The sequence below is a fragment of the Eutrema salsugineum genome, unplaced genomic scaffold (genome assembly GCF_000478725.1).
Source record: "Eutrema salsugineum unplaced genomic scaffold, Eutsalg1_0 scaffold_13, whole genome shotgun sequence".
In the NCBI taxonomy this organism is placed as follows: Eukaryota; Viridiplantae; Streptophyta; class Magnoliopsida; order Brassicales; family Brassicaceae; genus Eutrema; species Eutrema salsugineum.
Window position 1 is genome coordinate 6,199,498 of NW_006256885.1, and position 15,125 is coordinate 6,214,622.

The 15,125-nt window shown below is 39.5% G+C and overlaps 4 protein-coding genes across 5 annotated transcripts in view; 1 reads left to right on the forward strand and 3 right to left on the reverse strand.

The window, feature by feature from the left end:
* Positions 1-183: 183 nt before the first annotated feature.
* On the forward strand, positions 184-4,927 carry LOC18023784 (pumilio homolog 4). Its single transcript, XM_006407515.2, has 11 exons — positions 184-470; positions 583-1,307; positions 1,385-2,165; positions 2,270-2,798; positions 2,877-3,018; positions 3,103-3,210; positions 3,330-3,542; positions 3,658-3,768; positions 3,855-4,049; positions 4,136-4,310; positions 4,491-4,927. The coding sequence occupies exons 2-11, from the start codon at positions 624-626 to the stop codon at positions 4,550-4,552; spliced, it is 3,000 nt and encodes a 999-aa protein (XP_006407578.1). The 5' UTR covers positions 184-470; positions 583-623; the 3' UTR covers positions 4,553-4,927.
* A 144-nt stretch (positions 4,928-5,071) lies between these two features.
* Positions 5,072-7,739, reverse strand: LOC18023785 (ATPase ARSA1). Its single transcript, XM_006407516.2, has 11 exons — positions 7,442-7,739; positions 7,107-7,318; positions 6,956-7,018; positions 6,717-6,827; positions 6,533-6,607; positions 6,391-6,459; positions 6,240-6,305; positions 6,054-6,128; positions 5,865-5,963; positions 5,602-5,736; positions 5,072-5,397 (listed from the first exon to the last, which is right to left on the reverse strand). Exons 1-11 carry the CDS (start codon positions 7,638-7,640, stop codon positions 5,260-5,262), a joined length of 1,242 nt encoding a protein of 413 aa, XP_006407579.1. The 5' UTR covers positions 7,641-7,739; the 3' UTR covers positions 5,072-5,259.
* A 700-nt stretch (positions 7,740-8,439) lies between these two features.
* Positions 8,440-11,666, reverse strand: LOC18023786 (phenylalanine ammonia-lyase 4). Of its 2 annotated transcripts, none has more exons than XM_006407518.2 (3): positions 11,078-11,666; positions 9,853-10,500; positions 8,440-9,752 (listed from the first exon to the last, which is right to left on the reverse strand). In XM_006407518.2, exons 1-3 carry the CDS (start codon positions 11,446-11,448, stop codon positions 8,651-8,653), a joined length of 2,121 nt encoding a protein of 706 aa, XP_006407581.1. In that variant the 5' UTR covers positions 11,449-11,666; the 3' UTR covers positions 8,440-8,650. The 2 variants fall into 2 exon arrangements, with proteins under 2 accessions (XP_006407581.1, XP_006407580.1); XM_006407517.2 differs by having other exon boundaries at positions 8,440-9,758.
* A 2,595-nt stretch (positions 11,667-14,261) lies between these two features.
* The window catches only part of LOC18023788 (transcription initiation factor IIB-2), a 2,118-nt gene continuing 1,254 nt past the window's right edge, over positions 14,262-15,125 (reverse strand). The window contains 3 exon segments of the mRNA XM_006407520.2: positions 14,262-14,717; positions 14,807-14,883; positions 14,968-15,114. Of these exon segments, the coding sequence (XP_006407583.2) occupies positions 14,584-14,717; positions 14,807-14,883; positions 14,968-15,114 (358 nt within the window). The 3' untranslated portion in view covers positions 14,262-14,583.

Here is a 15,125-nt window from a genome sequence, read left to right on the forward strand (position 1 = left end):
TTTCAACGAGGTTTTCGATCATTAATTAATGATTTAATGATGTAAGAGAATTATCCTTGTCCATGAAAATGAGATAGATAAGATCATAGATCCATATTCCATACAATAATGGCTTCTTCTATCACCAATTAAGATTAACTAAAAAGTAAGAAAAAGACAATAAAGAAAAAAGGGAAGAAGAAGAGATAGATATATGGAATTTAATAGAAGTGACAGTTTGGAAGAAATACCAAGAGGATGAAGGCGATCTCAGACTTCCATGCTTGGCCTTATTTGTCTCTTTTTCTTCGATCCCTTGCCAATTTCTCATTCTCACTAGATTTCTTCTACCTTTAAAATCTCACTTTGCTCTCTTGAGTTTCTCCAACAATGGTCGTCATCGATATCGGTCTCCTGTTTCATCCTCTGCGTTTTGTGTTAGCGTGAACGAGATCGTTTTCGAAAGGTCTTCGTACACATTGAATCGAGAGGTGATTACTTTGATCGCGATCGGATTCTCTGATCATTTCTTCTTTAGAAATTGATGGATTCTTCGTTATTTTTGGAAATACCCACCGACACGAAATTGTTCTGGTTTTGCAGGGGCTGATTAGGTCTCATATAGATTCGGATGAAAGGAAGAGATGGTTACTGATAGCTACATGGATACGAGATCAAATATGACAAGTGTGAATCGAGGATCCAATGTGGATCTCGAGGATCGGTTCCAGAGGGAGCTCGAATCTTTGCTGCAGCAACATCGTAACCGGCAAGGATTTGGCCGAGAACGAGAACGAGACATCGATGTGCACAGAAGCGGAAGCGCGCCACCGACGGTGGAAGGTTTGTTGAGGGCCATGGATAATCAGTACTTGAACAACTCTGATTATAGAGATTCTGGTAATTTTAGCACTAGCAGCACTAACAATGGCGTCGAGCTTTTGTCCGATGATGAGTTACGTTGGCACCCTGAGTATCTCTCGTATTACTATTCGAATGAACACTCAAATCCGAGGTTGCCTCCTCCGTTGCTGTCTAGAGAAGATTGGAGGGTTGCTCAAAGGTTTCACAACAGTGAGTCTGTGTTTGATCCTGTTGGGGAATGGAGGAAGAAAGTGGTTGAAGTCGACAACTCCTCGTCGCTCTTCTCTGTTCAGCCAGGGATTCCAGTTGAGCAGGCGGAGAACGATTTGATGGAACTTAGGAACGCTGTAGCTGTTCAGAAGACCACTGTGCAGCGGCTAGATCAAGGAAGAGATGAGTTGATTGGATTATCTGGATATCCAGGGCTTGGACCGAGGAGGAAGAGTTTCGCTGATATACTTCAGGTAATGTCTATGCATTATTGGTGCTTATATTCATGCTACTTGTGAGGTACTACTTGATTAATTTGCAAATTTTACAGGAAGGACTTGACCGGGATGCAGCCTTATGCAGCCAACTCTCTCGGCCTGCAAGTTGCAACACTTTCCGTGACATGAAAGATCCTGCTATTTTATCGAATTTCAGTGCGGGTGGATTCGACACTCCATTAGCATTCCATGAATCATTACATTCTGCTGCACAAAACAGTCCAAAGTCGAGGAATAGAACTCCCGACTCACATCTAGTAGGACGATCCCCGGCCTCTGGTCTGCCCCCTATCGGTACCAGAGTCGGTCCTGCCGAGAAGAAGAATACGTTTGGCACTGGCACAGCCATCCAAAACTGTGAATCTTACACTGCTGCTGATGTTGCTAACACGCTGTCGAGGTTGAACATGTCAGAGATGAGTCAACTAAATGATAACCATATGCAGTCCCAGCTTCAGGTGGAATTGGAGAATCAATCTGATGTCATGCGTTACATACCCAACGGTCATAAGAAGGCTTTGCGTCAACAAAATATTGCTACAACAGAGACAAACGATCACTTCTTTTTAGCAAATTATGGTGGAGTTATGAGTGGCTATGGAACAAGTCTTGGTGCTTCTACGGTGGGTGCCCACGGCCAGGCCAACATTCCAAAACGAACCTCCTCTTCAGCGAGTCTTTACTCAACCTCTGACCGCTCTAGATTAGGAAGCCTGAGCGTATCTGATGTCAATATTGGGAATGCAAATATCAATGGAACAGACTTTTCCACAGCTGGTGGTTATTTGTTAAATAACAAGTTGAATTCATTACCTGAGCACTATTCCCCTGAAGGTATCTCACTCTTCCTCGCGCGTTCTCTCTCATAATTTCGTACACACTAACACAAAAAACCTTATTGGCTTAGATTTTTTTGTGTTAAATTTATTTTATTACAGGCTCACATTTGACTGGGGAAGTAGATAGACAAAGCTTGAACAGATTGATAAATCAAGTTGCTTCTGAGCTTCACTCTCCAGTTATAGACCCCCATTACAGCCAGTATCTGCATACGGCATCAGCTGCTGGTGCACCAAGTGATCATTCTTCTCTTAGAAACAATTTTGGGACTTCAAACGGAGATACGGCTAACGAATACCTCTCGATGTTACTTGCTCAAAATAGGCAACAGCGGGGTAACCTCAGTGCTGCAAATTCTAGATTCTTTGAGAATCCTTCGTATGATCTTGGCAGCATGTATCTAGGAAACCATTTGCCTTCTCCTTCCAAGAATTCAAGAAATCTCCAGAACATGCGAATGTCGTCACAATCTGCCTCAATGATGAAAGTTCCTTTTGGAGGATTACACGGGTCATCTCATGTCGATATTGGCAGCACAACAGAAGTATCCTTACTAGAGGGGTTCAAGAATAACAAGACAATGTCTTTAGAGCTTTCGGGAATAGTTGGTCATGTGATTGAGTTCAGGTATTTACCTTGCCTTATCTAATAAACGTCACTTAAGGATACTAGTTCATTTTTAGTTTCATTTCACACCATGTGCAGCATGGATCAGTACGGAAGTCGCTTCATTCAGCAAAAACTTGAGACTGCAACGGATGAGGAGAAGGATGCAATATTCCCTGAGATACTTCCTTATGGTCGCACTTTAATGGCAGATGTCTTTGGAAATTATGTCATTCAAAAGGTATGAGCTGTAGCACTTAAATCATTTCAATGCGCATGGATAGGTGTGTCAGTTTACTCATATGTTGTTCTGGTTTTGTTTTAGTTTTTTGAGCATGGTACAAACAGACAGAGAAAAGAACTCGCTGAACAAGTTACGGGACACGTTTTGGTTCTTTCTCTACAAATGTATGGCTGCAGGGTTATCCAAAAGGTATTTATTATAAAAAAACATTGTTTTGAGACGACTTCCTATTATTTAGTGGTATGGGTTTTATACAGATTTGACTTTTCTGAGCATGTCCCTATCTTGTTTCTGCGATATTGATACAGGCATTAGAGGTGGTTGATTTGGAGCAGCAAGTTCGAATGGTGCAAGAGCTTGATGGGTCTGTCATGAAATGCGTTCACGATCAGAACGGTAATCATGTGATCCAGAAGTGTATAGAGCGTCTTCCTCAGGATTATATACAGTTCATTATTTCCTCATTTTACGGGAAAGTCCTTTCTCTTTCAACACACCCTTATGGATGTCGTGTAATCCAGGTTTGATAAAAACATCACACCTTATATTTTATAGGTGATATAATCAAGTGAATTTCCAGTTTTTTCTTGCCCCCTATTAACAGTACTTGTGATGTCTTATTTGGAATCACGTCAGAGGGTACTGGAGCATATTGATGACGTAGAAACCCAACGAATCATCATGGAGGAAATCATGCAGTCAGTCTGCACTCTAGCTCAAGATCAGTACGGAAATTATGTTATTCAGGTAAGTTTGTGAATGCTTTGGATATACATTGTTGCTGCATGAAAATTGGACACCCTGATAATAATTGTTCTTTCTCCTGGCTGTAGCATATCATACAACACGGCAAACCACATGAACGGTCAGAAATTATCAATAAGCTTGCTGGGCAGATTGTGAAGATGAGTCAACAGAAGTTTGCTTCAAACGTTGTCGAAAAATGCTTAACATTTGGCGGTCCAGAGGAACGTCAGGTTCTAGTGAATGAAATGCTTGGTTATACTGATGAAAACGAGCCTCTTCAGGTCTGCAACTAAAATATATTTTCTCGCCCGTGTCTTTCTGAAATGTCTCAAAAAAAGTCCCACTAAGTGTCGAAAACAATTTGCAGGCGATGATGAAGGATCCATTTGGGAACTACGTAGTGCAAAAGGTTCTAGAAACATGCGATGATCAAAGTCTTGCACTAATTCTTTCTCGCATCAAAGTCCACTTGAATGCCTTAAAGAGATACACATATGGGAAACACATCGTTGCCCGGGTTGAAAAACTTATCACCACTGGAGGTAAAGAATTCTTCTCTCTCTCTCTCTCTCTCTCTCTCTCTCTCTCTCTCTCTCTCTCTCTCTCTCTCTCTCTCTCTCTCTCTCTCTCTCTCTCTCTCTCTCTCTCTCTCTCTCTCTCTCTGTATAAATTCTGGTAAGACAGTCATGAACATGAATCATTGTTTCCTTTTTTTTCTGCAGAGAGAAGAATCGGGCTTTCGTCCTCTCTAACCGCAAATGCTACTCCTTCGCCATCTGAGTAAGTAAACCTCGAGCTTCTTAACTTAGATATATAACACAACCAGAGAAAGAGGGACAATTTGATGAACAGAGAGCTATATGTACAGCCTAACTAAGCAAAGCACCTCATGATGGATGGTTCATGTTATATATATTTTGCAAATAATTTGTAAATAAAATAGAGGGGTTTAGATTTTAAGTCAGTAAAATAAATGTAATTTGGATTAACACTGGCTTAAGTTATCATCTCCTTTTGGTTGTGTAAAAGGTGAAGCCATGCTGTTTTATTATGTAAAGCAATGGCTTATTTTAGGTCTTATTCTACGCATTACTATGTACTGTAAATATCTTGCGGCTTTGCTCCCCAAGAATTGCAATATCTTGTTTTACGCACCAAAATTTTGAAGTTAACATTTTTACACCTATCAAAAGTAGTAAATACTAAATTCATAGTCTGCCAGATATCAATGACCCTTAATATTGTCTTTCTATATTCTTCCTCTATCAAACATTAAAAAAAAAAATACAGAAAGTGCCGAGTATGTGATACGCTCGTCAATTTTCATTTTTACCGGAAGACCAAACCCATCAAAGTCTCTGACAATGATTTGGTTCATCCAAGAACAATTCCAACATCTGTGCCAAAACTATCTGATGTATTAACCAACACTATCTCATACAAGTGAACTTGCTTCTTCTTCATTATGACTACGAATGTGTGATGATGATCTTATTTCCAAACGATATCGCCCAAGAAGCGCAGAGCAGGGACACCTCTGATCTCCATATCAACCATCGGAGCCTCCATTAATGTCAAGCCAGAGAGTTCTGAATCCTCCCGAATCATATCAAGAGCACGCATTTGGTCCTGCACGTTCATTTTTAACGTTTAGATGCATTTTTCACCACATCAAACATACATGGGCTAAATTTCTCTTCCATTCTTTGTGGCGGTCACTGACCACCCAAATGAGCAATGATTCTTTGGTTGAGGAGTATACAAGACCAATCTTCGGTTTGAAAGAGTCCATAAGAAATGAAAAGTTTGTGTGGGTGCGTGTAATATATATACCTTTCTCCTAATGGAACAAAATTTGCAGTCTGAGGAGGATGGCGGGAGAATCTGATTAACAACAAGTCTTTTGACGGGGACACTTTCCTTCTTCAAGGAAGCACTTAGTCTAGAAGACTCGCTGACAGCCATTACCTTTAGGATATCAACAAACATTAAGAGCGGTGAGATGCTAACTTTAGACTAACTTTTAATGGAAATGCTTAGACATGGCATTTTTGAAGATAGGAGGACCTTTAAGGAGATGTATATGTATGTATTACCGTAGGGATAGTGACAATGACGAACTCTGTTGATTCTGTGTCACGGAAAAGCTCGCGGACTTTAACCATCCTTTCTCTTAGTCGTTCCAATTTGTCGGCCTTTTCACATCCAATGAAATTTAAAAGGAATCAAACGGTGTCCACACAAGATGAAGACTACTATATCCGCCAATATACACGCAGACTTACAGCATCAGGCTTGTTTTCTTCTTTCCCAAAGACTGATTTGATTGCTGAAGTAGCCGAGGTTATTTTCTGCCTAAGCTGAAGATGAGAAGAGATATTCAAGAAAACAAAAGTTCAGAAAAAGATGGGCACTCTGGTAAACAAACCAACATAAGAGTGTAGAAGAAATGATTTATCGACATTTTCCACCTTCAAGATTTTACCAATGGACGCGTCCAAGAAGTCAGGTAAGGAGAGTAGCCTTAGCGTATGACCCTGCAAGTAGCAACATTTGTCTTAACAGTAAATTTTTTCCTTTTTTTTTGTTAAAGGAGGGAAATTTTCAGTGAATCTTGCTCACCGTTGGTGCAGTATCAAACACAATTCTGGTGAACATGTTATACTCGGGTGATTCCAAAAATTGAATGACCTGTGAAAAACCCTTGACATTCAGCAAATCACACAACAAAAGCAACGAGGATCAGATATAATATCAGAATTACCTTAGAAATGGCAATGGCTTCATCCAATCCAGGAGGCGGTGTGTCAAGCAACTCTCCAAGTTTAAGTTCCCCCAACTTCCATTAACCACAGAAAACGAGACAGTATCATAAGCATAATAGCAAGAGGCATTTGAGCCACACCTAGATTAGTATCAGAAACATTGAAGCTCACACGTCTACATACCTGTTCTACAAGCATCCCAAGTCCCATACCATCCATAAAATCTTTCACCCCAGTTCCTCCATTCATCTGCGACGCACTACGAAACTCTTCCCTAGCCTTCTCAGGGTTTATCTGTTGCATAGCTATAAATTAAAACTCTATTTGAGTGTAGGATCATCACCACAGAAACCAATTATACCCCAAACATAACTCCAGAATTTAAAATATAAAAAAAAACATCTGCTTTCCACGACACATACTTCCAGAGCAAACAAAGGAGATTCGGGTCCTTCTACAGGCACAAGCATTCCTCCGGTCAAGTCCTAAAACAAAAGAGAGACACACCAATCATATCTTCTTCAACAAACAAAAGAGAGACACACCAGTTCACAGAATGTTCACTCGTTTTACCTGAGCAAAAGAATCGCTCAAGGAATGTGCTGGATCAGTAGATACAACAAGAGTTGGGTGTCCATTGTTGGCGAATCTGACAGCTAAAGAAGCAGCGCAACTAGTTTTGCCCACTCCTCCTTTCCCTCCCAGCATGTAATACTTTCGTTTCGTGCCGGAGACCATCTCATCGAATTCCGATGCCGTCTCCGTTGGGCTAGCTACTGATTTCACTGAACCCACAAAAATCCAAATCAAAAAACAAGAGAGAGAGAGAGAGAGAAGCTGTGCAATCCTTCGAATTACTCAATTCCAATGTTTCAATCAGGAAAAGGGGAAACTTTGGAGCTTTGAACCTTGGAGCGAGTTTCTCTGCCGATTCTGCTTAACGGAGAGACATAGAATCGCCGGCGAGACAACGGAGATGGTGGATGAGGAGAGAGCTGTTCGAGGCGAGAAAGAGATGAAATCAATTCCCGAGACGAGAGTTGTTGGCGAGAATCTGGATTTGCATAGAGGGGAAGACGATAACAGAGAGGAAGAAAGAGTAGCCATTTTTTTTTTTTTTTTTGCGTCTGCTTCTCTCTTCTTCTTCACTTGTGGAAAACGCTAAGACCCAGAAGCGGTGCCGAGAAACTACTTGTCGTGTTTTTGCTGCGAACACACAACAATATTTGGTTTACATTGGAGTAAGACTTCTTTTTTTTTTCTTAAGACAAAGATTAGCTTTTTAACTTTGTCTCGACAAGAACCGTGTGTCCAGAACAGAAACTGTCTCGACAAGAACTGAAATCTTAGGGAAGTACTCAACAACAATACAACATATATTAATCTGCAAATCCCTTTCTTCTTTCCTTTGCTCCCCTGCTAAGCCTTTTCACAAAGAGTCAATTTTGAAAGCCAATGTTCGTAAAAAGATCAGAATCTGTCTATTTTCATAGCTTTGCAACTTCACATCTATCATGGAAATCCATTTTTTCAGTTTTTTTTTTTTTTTTTTGCTTGAGAGGAATGTGAATCTTGAGTGAATCAACATAAGCTCACCAATCCTGGAGGATCTTGAGTCCTCTTTCTGTCACATATGCTGAAAAATGATCATCTTGTTCCACCAAAAGGTCCATCCCGGGACTTCATTTGCATAATCTCTCTATCTCTTTATCTCTATATATAGGCTTCTCCGAAGCTGGTGACCAATAAATGTAAGCTACACTTGTAACACTCCATAAGAAAAGGCATCTTGGTTATGGATGACAATGAGAAAATGAAAAACAAGGCTCAGCTATATAAGACCAGCTCCAACGCATAACAAGTCGTCAAGCTTCTCTCTTTTTCATAATTCCTGATTAGATAATACTGTAAAAAGCCTTCAACATGCATTGATTTAAATTGACCGTAAACCACTTTGCCAACACCATCTTAGGGTGTGTGTGATACAATACATAAACAGAGCATTTTTATCATACAAAGAAACATGTAAGTTTCAAGTGTTGTGCAATGTCGTGGAAATCAAGAGAAAAAGAAACACAAATCCTGTAAGTGAAAAGAAAGTTCGTTAATAAGATTTTTTAACAGATCGGAATCGGAGCTCCGTTCCACTCCTTGAGACATTCCAACAAAGGATCAATAACTTTTCCATCAGAAATCGCCAAGAACACTTTGTCAAACTCTTCTCCCGGTGACCGAACCTTCTCTCCGGTAAGCAGTTCAGTCTCAAGCTCATCACGGACAAACCGGTACAACGGATAAGACCGGCATTCCTTAATACGGTTAGCTATAACCGACGATCCTTCCTCGTACTCAACCCTAACACGTTCCACTTCTTTAGGAAGAAGTGACCTAAGCTCAGACTCAAACGCTCCGATTTTCTGGAAAATCGAGGTCGCCGAGTTAGCCTCGCGTTCTGGATCCGCTAAAGCATGGTCTACAAGAATGTGTCTAAGTTTCTGCATCAGCGGATAAGCAAGGCTACAGGGATCGTCTGCGTACGAGAACACGTACTCTCGATCAACCACGTGGAGGACATCGCGTTCAGTGAACCTCGATGGATGTAGCTCACCGTTCACACCAACGATCAACACCCGTTTCGCCACCTGGCTCACAACGGCTTTAACCGCTTTCTTCAGATTCTCTTCAAGATGTCTTAGATCAACCGCTTGGCAGAGCGCGACTAAGTAGGTCGTGGACATGAGCTTGAGGATATCCACTGCTTCTGCGGTTTTACGACTCGAGATCAACCCTAGGGAATTAACGTCTTGGTTATGCTGCTCAGCGCTTTGGACATGGTTAGTCACGGGATTAGCCAAGAACTGGAGCTCAGAGCAATAAGAAGCCATAGCTATTTCCGCTCCTTTAAACCCGTAATCAAGACTAGGGTTTCTCCCACCTGATAGATTAGAAGGCAAACCGTTGTTGTAGAAATCATTCACCAACTCTGAAAATTGCGCGAACATGAGCTTTCCGATAGAAGCAATGGCTAGACGAGAATTATCCATGGCCACACCAATCGGTGTCCCCTGGAAATTCCCGCCGTGCAAAGCCTTGTTCCTTGACACATCGATCAAAGGGTTATCGTTAACAGAGTTGATCTCACGCTCAATCATTTTAGTCGCTGCTCTAATCACCTCGACCTGAGGTCCAAGCCATTGCGGAGATGTACGTAACGCGTACCTGCAACTTAATAGAAAAACTTCTCTCAGCTAACCAAACCAAAACATAAACAACTTTCAACACACAAAAGCCGTTTTACTTGAGAAGCAAGAAACGTTACCGATCTTGTTTAGGTTTTTGAAGCGGATCCAATTCGTGGAGATGTTGAGCTTCTTTAACGTAAGAGCTTCCGTCTAATATATGTTCCATAATCGCTGCGGCTTCAATCTGACCAGGATGATGCTTGAGTTTATGAGTAAGATGGTCAGTGAACTCTGGTTTCCCTTGCATAACCTCAGCGAACATCGCGGACATAACTTCAGACAAAACCGCCAAAACATTGGCTTCAAACAGAACCGTCGAGGCCAAACCCGATCCAACCGCTGTCCCGTTCACAAGCGCTAGTCCTTCCTTAGGCTGCAGCTCGAAAAAGGAGGATACTCCGGCGAGCCTAAAGGCATCGGAAGCAGTGAGAGTCTCACCGGAGGGACCCACGGCTTTTGAATTTGGACGGCCGGTGAGGAGTCCAGCGATGTACGAGAGCGGAACAAGGTCGCCGGAGGCGGTGATGGTGCCACGGAGAGGGAGACACGGAGTGATTTCGTTGTTAAGAAGCTTTGTAATGGCTTCAAGAATCTCAAAACGTATCCCGGAGTAGCCTTGGAGGAGAGTGTTGACACGTACGAGCATTGCCGCTCTTGTCGCCGGTTTAGGCAACGTGTGTGATGTGTCTCCGGCGCTGGCGCCGAATATTCCGGCGTTCAGAAACCTGCTCGGGTCATAAATTGCATGTTACCGATTAAATAAAAAAAACAAATTTCCTTCATTTTCTTCGAACATTTTGAAGTTACCGAAATATTTATCTTAAATAACAAAATGGATAATGCGCGTAATTAATACGGTCTAACTCATTATGTGTAACTTATTTTCACACATTTACCTAATAATTATTGCCAAACACCAAATTAACTCGGCTAATTAATGTCCCGACAAAAATATTCACCTAATCACCCAAACAAATCTAAAAAGTTAGGCGAAAGAGAGATCACCTAGATCATACTTTTGTCCCACCATTTTTATACCCGAATCAACTTTTTCCTTTCTCCTACATAATAACTTCTGGATCTAATTTTTCCTAACTAGTTTAACAATTTTCAACGCATTTAATTTTGATTAACAATAAATACATAATATATTTTAAAAAACCTATCAAGATTCTTAAATTCACTTATTCACTAGTCTAAAACAATATTCAACGCATTTAATTTTCAAACATAACAAAAATGAGAAAAAAATAATATTACATTAATAAGGTGGTACGTATTTTGAGAAAACAAATGTATTACCGAATAAGCTCCTTTTGAAGTGCACCGCCTTGTTTGGTTCTTCTATGGGAAGTTGCACCAAACCCTGTGGTGACTCCATAACTGTCCGTTCCACGGTTCATGCTCTCCATCACCCACTCACTACTCGCCTTCACTCCGGCACGAGCCTCCTCCGCCAGCTCCACCGTCACTCCTCCGCTTGCCACGGCGGCGACTTGACCAATCGTCAGCGTCTCTCCTCCTAACTTCACCGTCCCTTTTCTGTATTCTTCCACCATACGTTTCACCTCCTCCAAGTGGCTCCCCTTTAACGCTTCCGCCGCCGAGTTCCAGTTCAACGGATCGTCGGAGACGGCGGCGATGTGGTTGTTGTTTTGATTGCACAGCTCCATTGAATAACGCCGAACCAAATGGAAAAGATTGAAATCTTTTGATGACCCGGATTCAGAAATCAGATTCTTTTCGGTTAAAAACAATGTGATATTTTCTTGATCTCTTTCACTCTATGTGATGATGTTATTACACAAGATCACTCACACGTTGCGCTTACAAGACTATTGTATTTTTGTTATAAAAATTAAAAGGATTAGAAAGGAAATTTGATTTGATTGCAAATAAATTTCCTGAGAGAAAGGTGAGCGACATTGAGGGTTTTAAATAGACGTAAAGAGTTGCTGAGAGCCAGACGAGTTAGTTGAAATGTGTCAACAACCGTTCGATGCTTATTGTAATCTGGACGGATGTGTATTGGCCACGTGGCTTCCATGTTATATGAGCCGTCTTACTTGTCGAGCTCGAGGGTCAGGTATTGCCAGAGATAGGGACACGATGTTTGGTATGAGTGTGAGGAAGACCACAAAATCCATACATTATCTTTCTTAACCATACAAAATTGTTTTATATTTTTGTGATTTACTTTCTTGCATAGAATGCTCCTACTATGTTACTATTTTTCTTTTATAAAAAACGAGAGTATTTCATTAAATAACTCACGTACCAAATGTTATCCAGATCGATCGTATGTTTTATTGAATGTCATTTATCCCTTGTAACTGTAGTATATATAAACAAAAACAACACAAAAGCAACCATAGGATGATTTGGTCATTCTTGAATGAATCACATGACCACAATTTCCGTCGAAGGGTTTCATTTGCATGATCTCGATGTGTGCGTGTTGGTTGTGAGGGTTTTAGGCTCGTCCAAATATAGAGTAAGTCCTTTAGGCTTGTAAATTTTAACTAGTATATGTTTTTTACATCATCGACGACGACGAGTCATACACGGAAATACAAAGAACGCTATACAAATATAGATTCATACAAGGCTTATTGATCTTATGGGAATGGAAAAGTCTAGGACGCATAATTCCATTATGGATGGCGAAAAGCTTACCAACACACATAGATTGATTGCAAGTAAATAAATAAATATTAAAGAATTTGATATTGGATAGAGTTGGTGAGATTTGGGTAAACCCTTTTCTGCTTCTCCTTTCTACTAACCATAGTCATACCTCTCACCAATCTTATGGTAAGGCTTAAATAATTAATGGTTATTACATAGTCATGGAAAATATAATACATTATGTATAACTATATATTAATGTATTCATCTCTTAGAAGCAAAAGCAAGATATAAACCAACCCTCTCGAAGAAGACAGTAGTCTTGTGTAAACTGGTTTTGATGTTGCTAAATAACTTGATTTGTATGAATCTGTTATCACTGTTTTGGTTTGTTTGTTTTGATAGTTTGTTTGTTTATCTCCATTTTCAGCTAGAAGCTGAGAAACCCCATATCTAGGTTTGTCAAAATGTTAAAAGAAATATATAAGAATATCGTTCTCCAGTGAGTATAATGTTTCTAAAAAACAAAACAAAAATAGCACATTCAATATCTATAATCATTTTAGATTTGTCCACCTTTTTATATAAAATTATATCAAGGATACATAAAATATGTATCATTGTTCACCGTGTATGAACTTAAGTGATTACTTCGATAATGTACATGTATTGAGTAGTTTATGAGTTTTTTTGCTTTACAACGGTGTTTTGGATATTGCGATCCAAATTGAGTGAATATGACAGAAAGCACAACTATATACAAATTGGCATGTTTAAAATGAAGATTCTCTATTGCAATGTTAAGGTAGCTTAGAAACCAATTCATGTACACCACATGTGATTTTGTTTTCTTCTTATGTACATTATTGCGAAATTTGAAGTAAAACTGGAAGGGTATAGATACTTTTTCATCTAGATGTGGTTGATTCAATTAATATAACTAATTTGGTATTGTAATCACTGTACGTCGTTTTTAAAACAGATTATAACTTATTACAACATAGTCAATGACTACTTCTAAATCTAAAAACTACTTTAATTTGAGTGGAATATTGTCGAGAGATGACGATTTGATGACTCAGAGAAAGAATATGAAAGATGAGCGCATAGATAGGTGACGTCGGTCCAATCTCTGTAGCCACTTGGCAAAAATTATCCTTGTGGTAGGTAAAATGTAAACCAATGATGCATGAGCAAAGTTTATTTATCAACTTTTTTCTTTATAATGTCGCTTATTCTATACTACTAGTACTAAATTGCTAGGTCGTCATGCAAAAAAAAAAAAATTACTAGGTCGTCTTTATTTGTTATATTTTTTTTTTTTTGCTAAAATGTCGTCTTTATTTATTTCTGCATGATTCATGAAAGTTCATATAACATGCCTCAGAGTTCATTATTCCTTTCTATGCAAAATAAAACGTAATTTAACTGTAGAAACCGAACATGTAAGAAAATTGGTGAAATTTGGAACTAATTTCCTTAACTATTTTACCCATATATAAATCGTTAGATCCACTATTTTATCTTGCAAAGTTAAGCTTTAACAAAAACAAAAACAAAAAGTCAAGAATTTGAATGCTTGCGGCTGGGAATTAATTCTCTAAACCGAGAATTTCAGATCCGATTTGATTAGGTTTTCTTTTATTCTGACCCACCCCTTAACCAACGCTGTTAACAATACATGATGGAAAAAGGATGACGATAAATTCAGTATTCTCAAATCTCTTTTTATAACATAAATACACACTAATCGCATCTCTCTATGTGCACATGACCTCATAAATTAATCACATCCGACAAGTGACATGAACGATTGAAAAGAGGCTAAAACATGCGAAAGCCGACTTCTCTATTAATGATAACACCCATATCCACGTTTCCGAGCTTCTCCAATGATGTAAGATGTTCGATGGGATGATGTTGGAAATGGCAGAAATACCATCTCATCAATTCAAACAAAGTTATAGCACAAGAAACTTTGTTTTTTCTAATCATAATGATTTTTCTTTTTTTTTTTTGGTATACAAATCTACTTGAAAACTCTTGTTCAAGAGTGGCTCGAGTCGCACTTATGGACCAGATAACTCTAAGTCTAAGCCCAGATTCAAATCGACACTTGACTTGATATATTAAATAAGAAGGCGTGGTTAGCCAGAAACAAGAGAGAATAAGATGAGCACTCAAGGGCTTTGAAGGTTCTTGAGATCTTCTTCTTTAGCGTACCAAGCTGGTATGATCTTGGGAAGGTGAGGGTATAGATCTTTGTAAGAGTTTCTAATAGTTCCTTCCGCGACTCCAGTTGCCAACGATATATCTGCAAGGTTCAATATCAAAGATGGTTGTTTTTAAGTGAAATTCTGATGTTAGATTGTTTTGACTTCACAAAATGTTAATGCAACATACCTCGAAGAGGCTTCTTCTCATCAGAAAGCTGTGTTATGATGTATATAACAGCTGCTGCAATCGATATGGGACTCCTCCTACAAAAGGTTTAAATGCTCCGTGTGTGAATGGCCATAAACTTAAAAATCCAGAAAACAGAAACGATAAGACAACAATGTCACCTTATATCGAACTCCTCTGACTTCTGCACAGATTCTTGAGCCGCTTTTACGGTTTGGTTGGTCATACCAAGATTGGAGCAAAAACGTCTCTGGAGATGTACCAATCAAGTCAATGAAATTAAACTGGGGATAAAGAACCTTAAAGCACTGATTAAGCA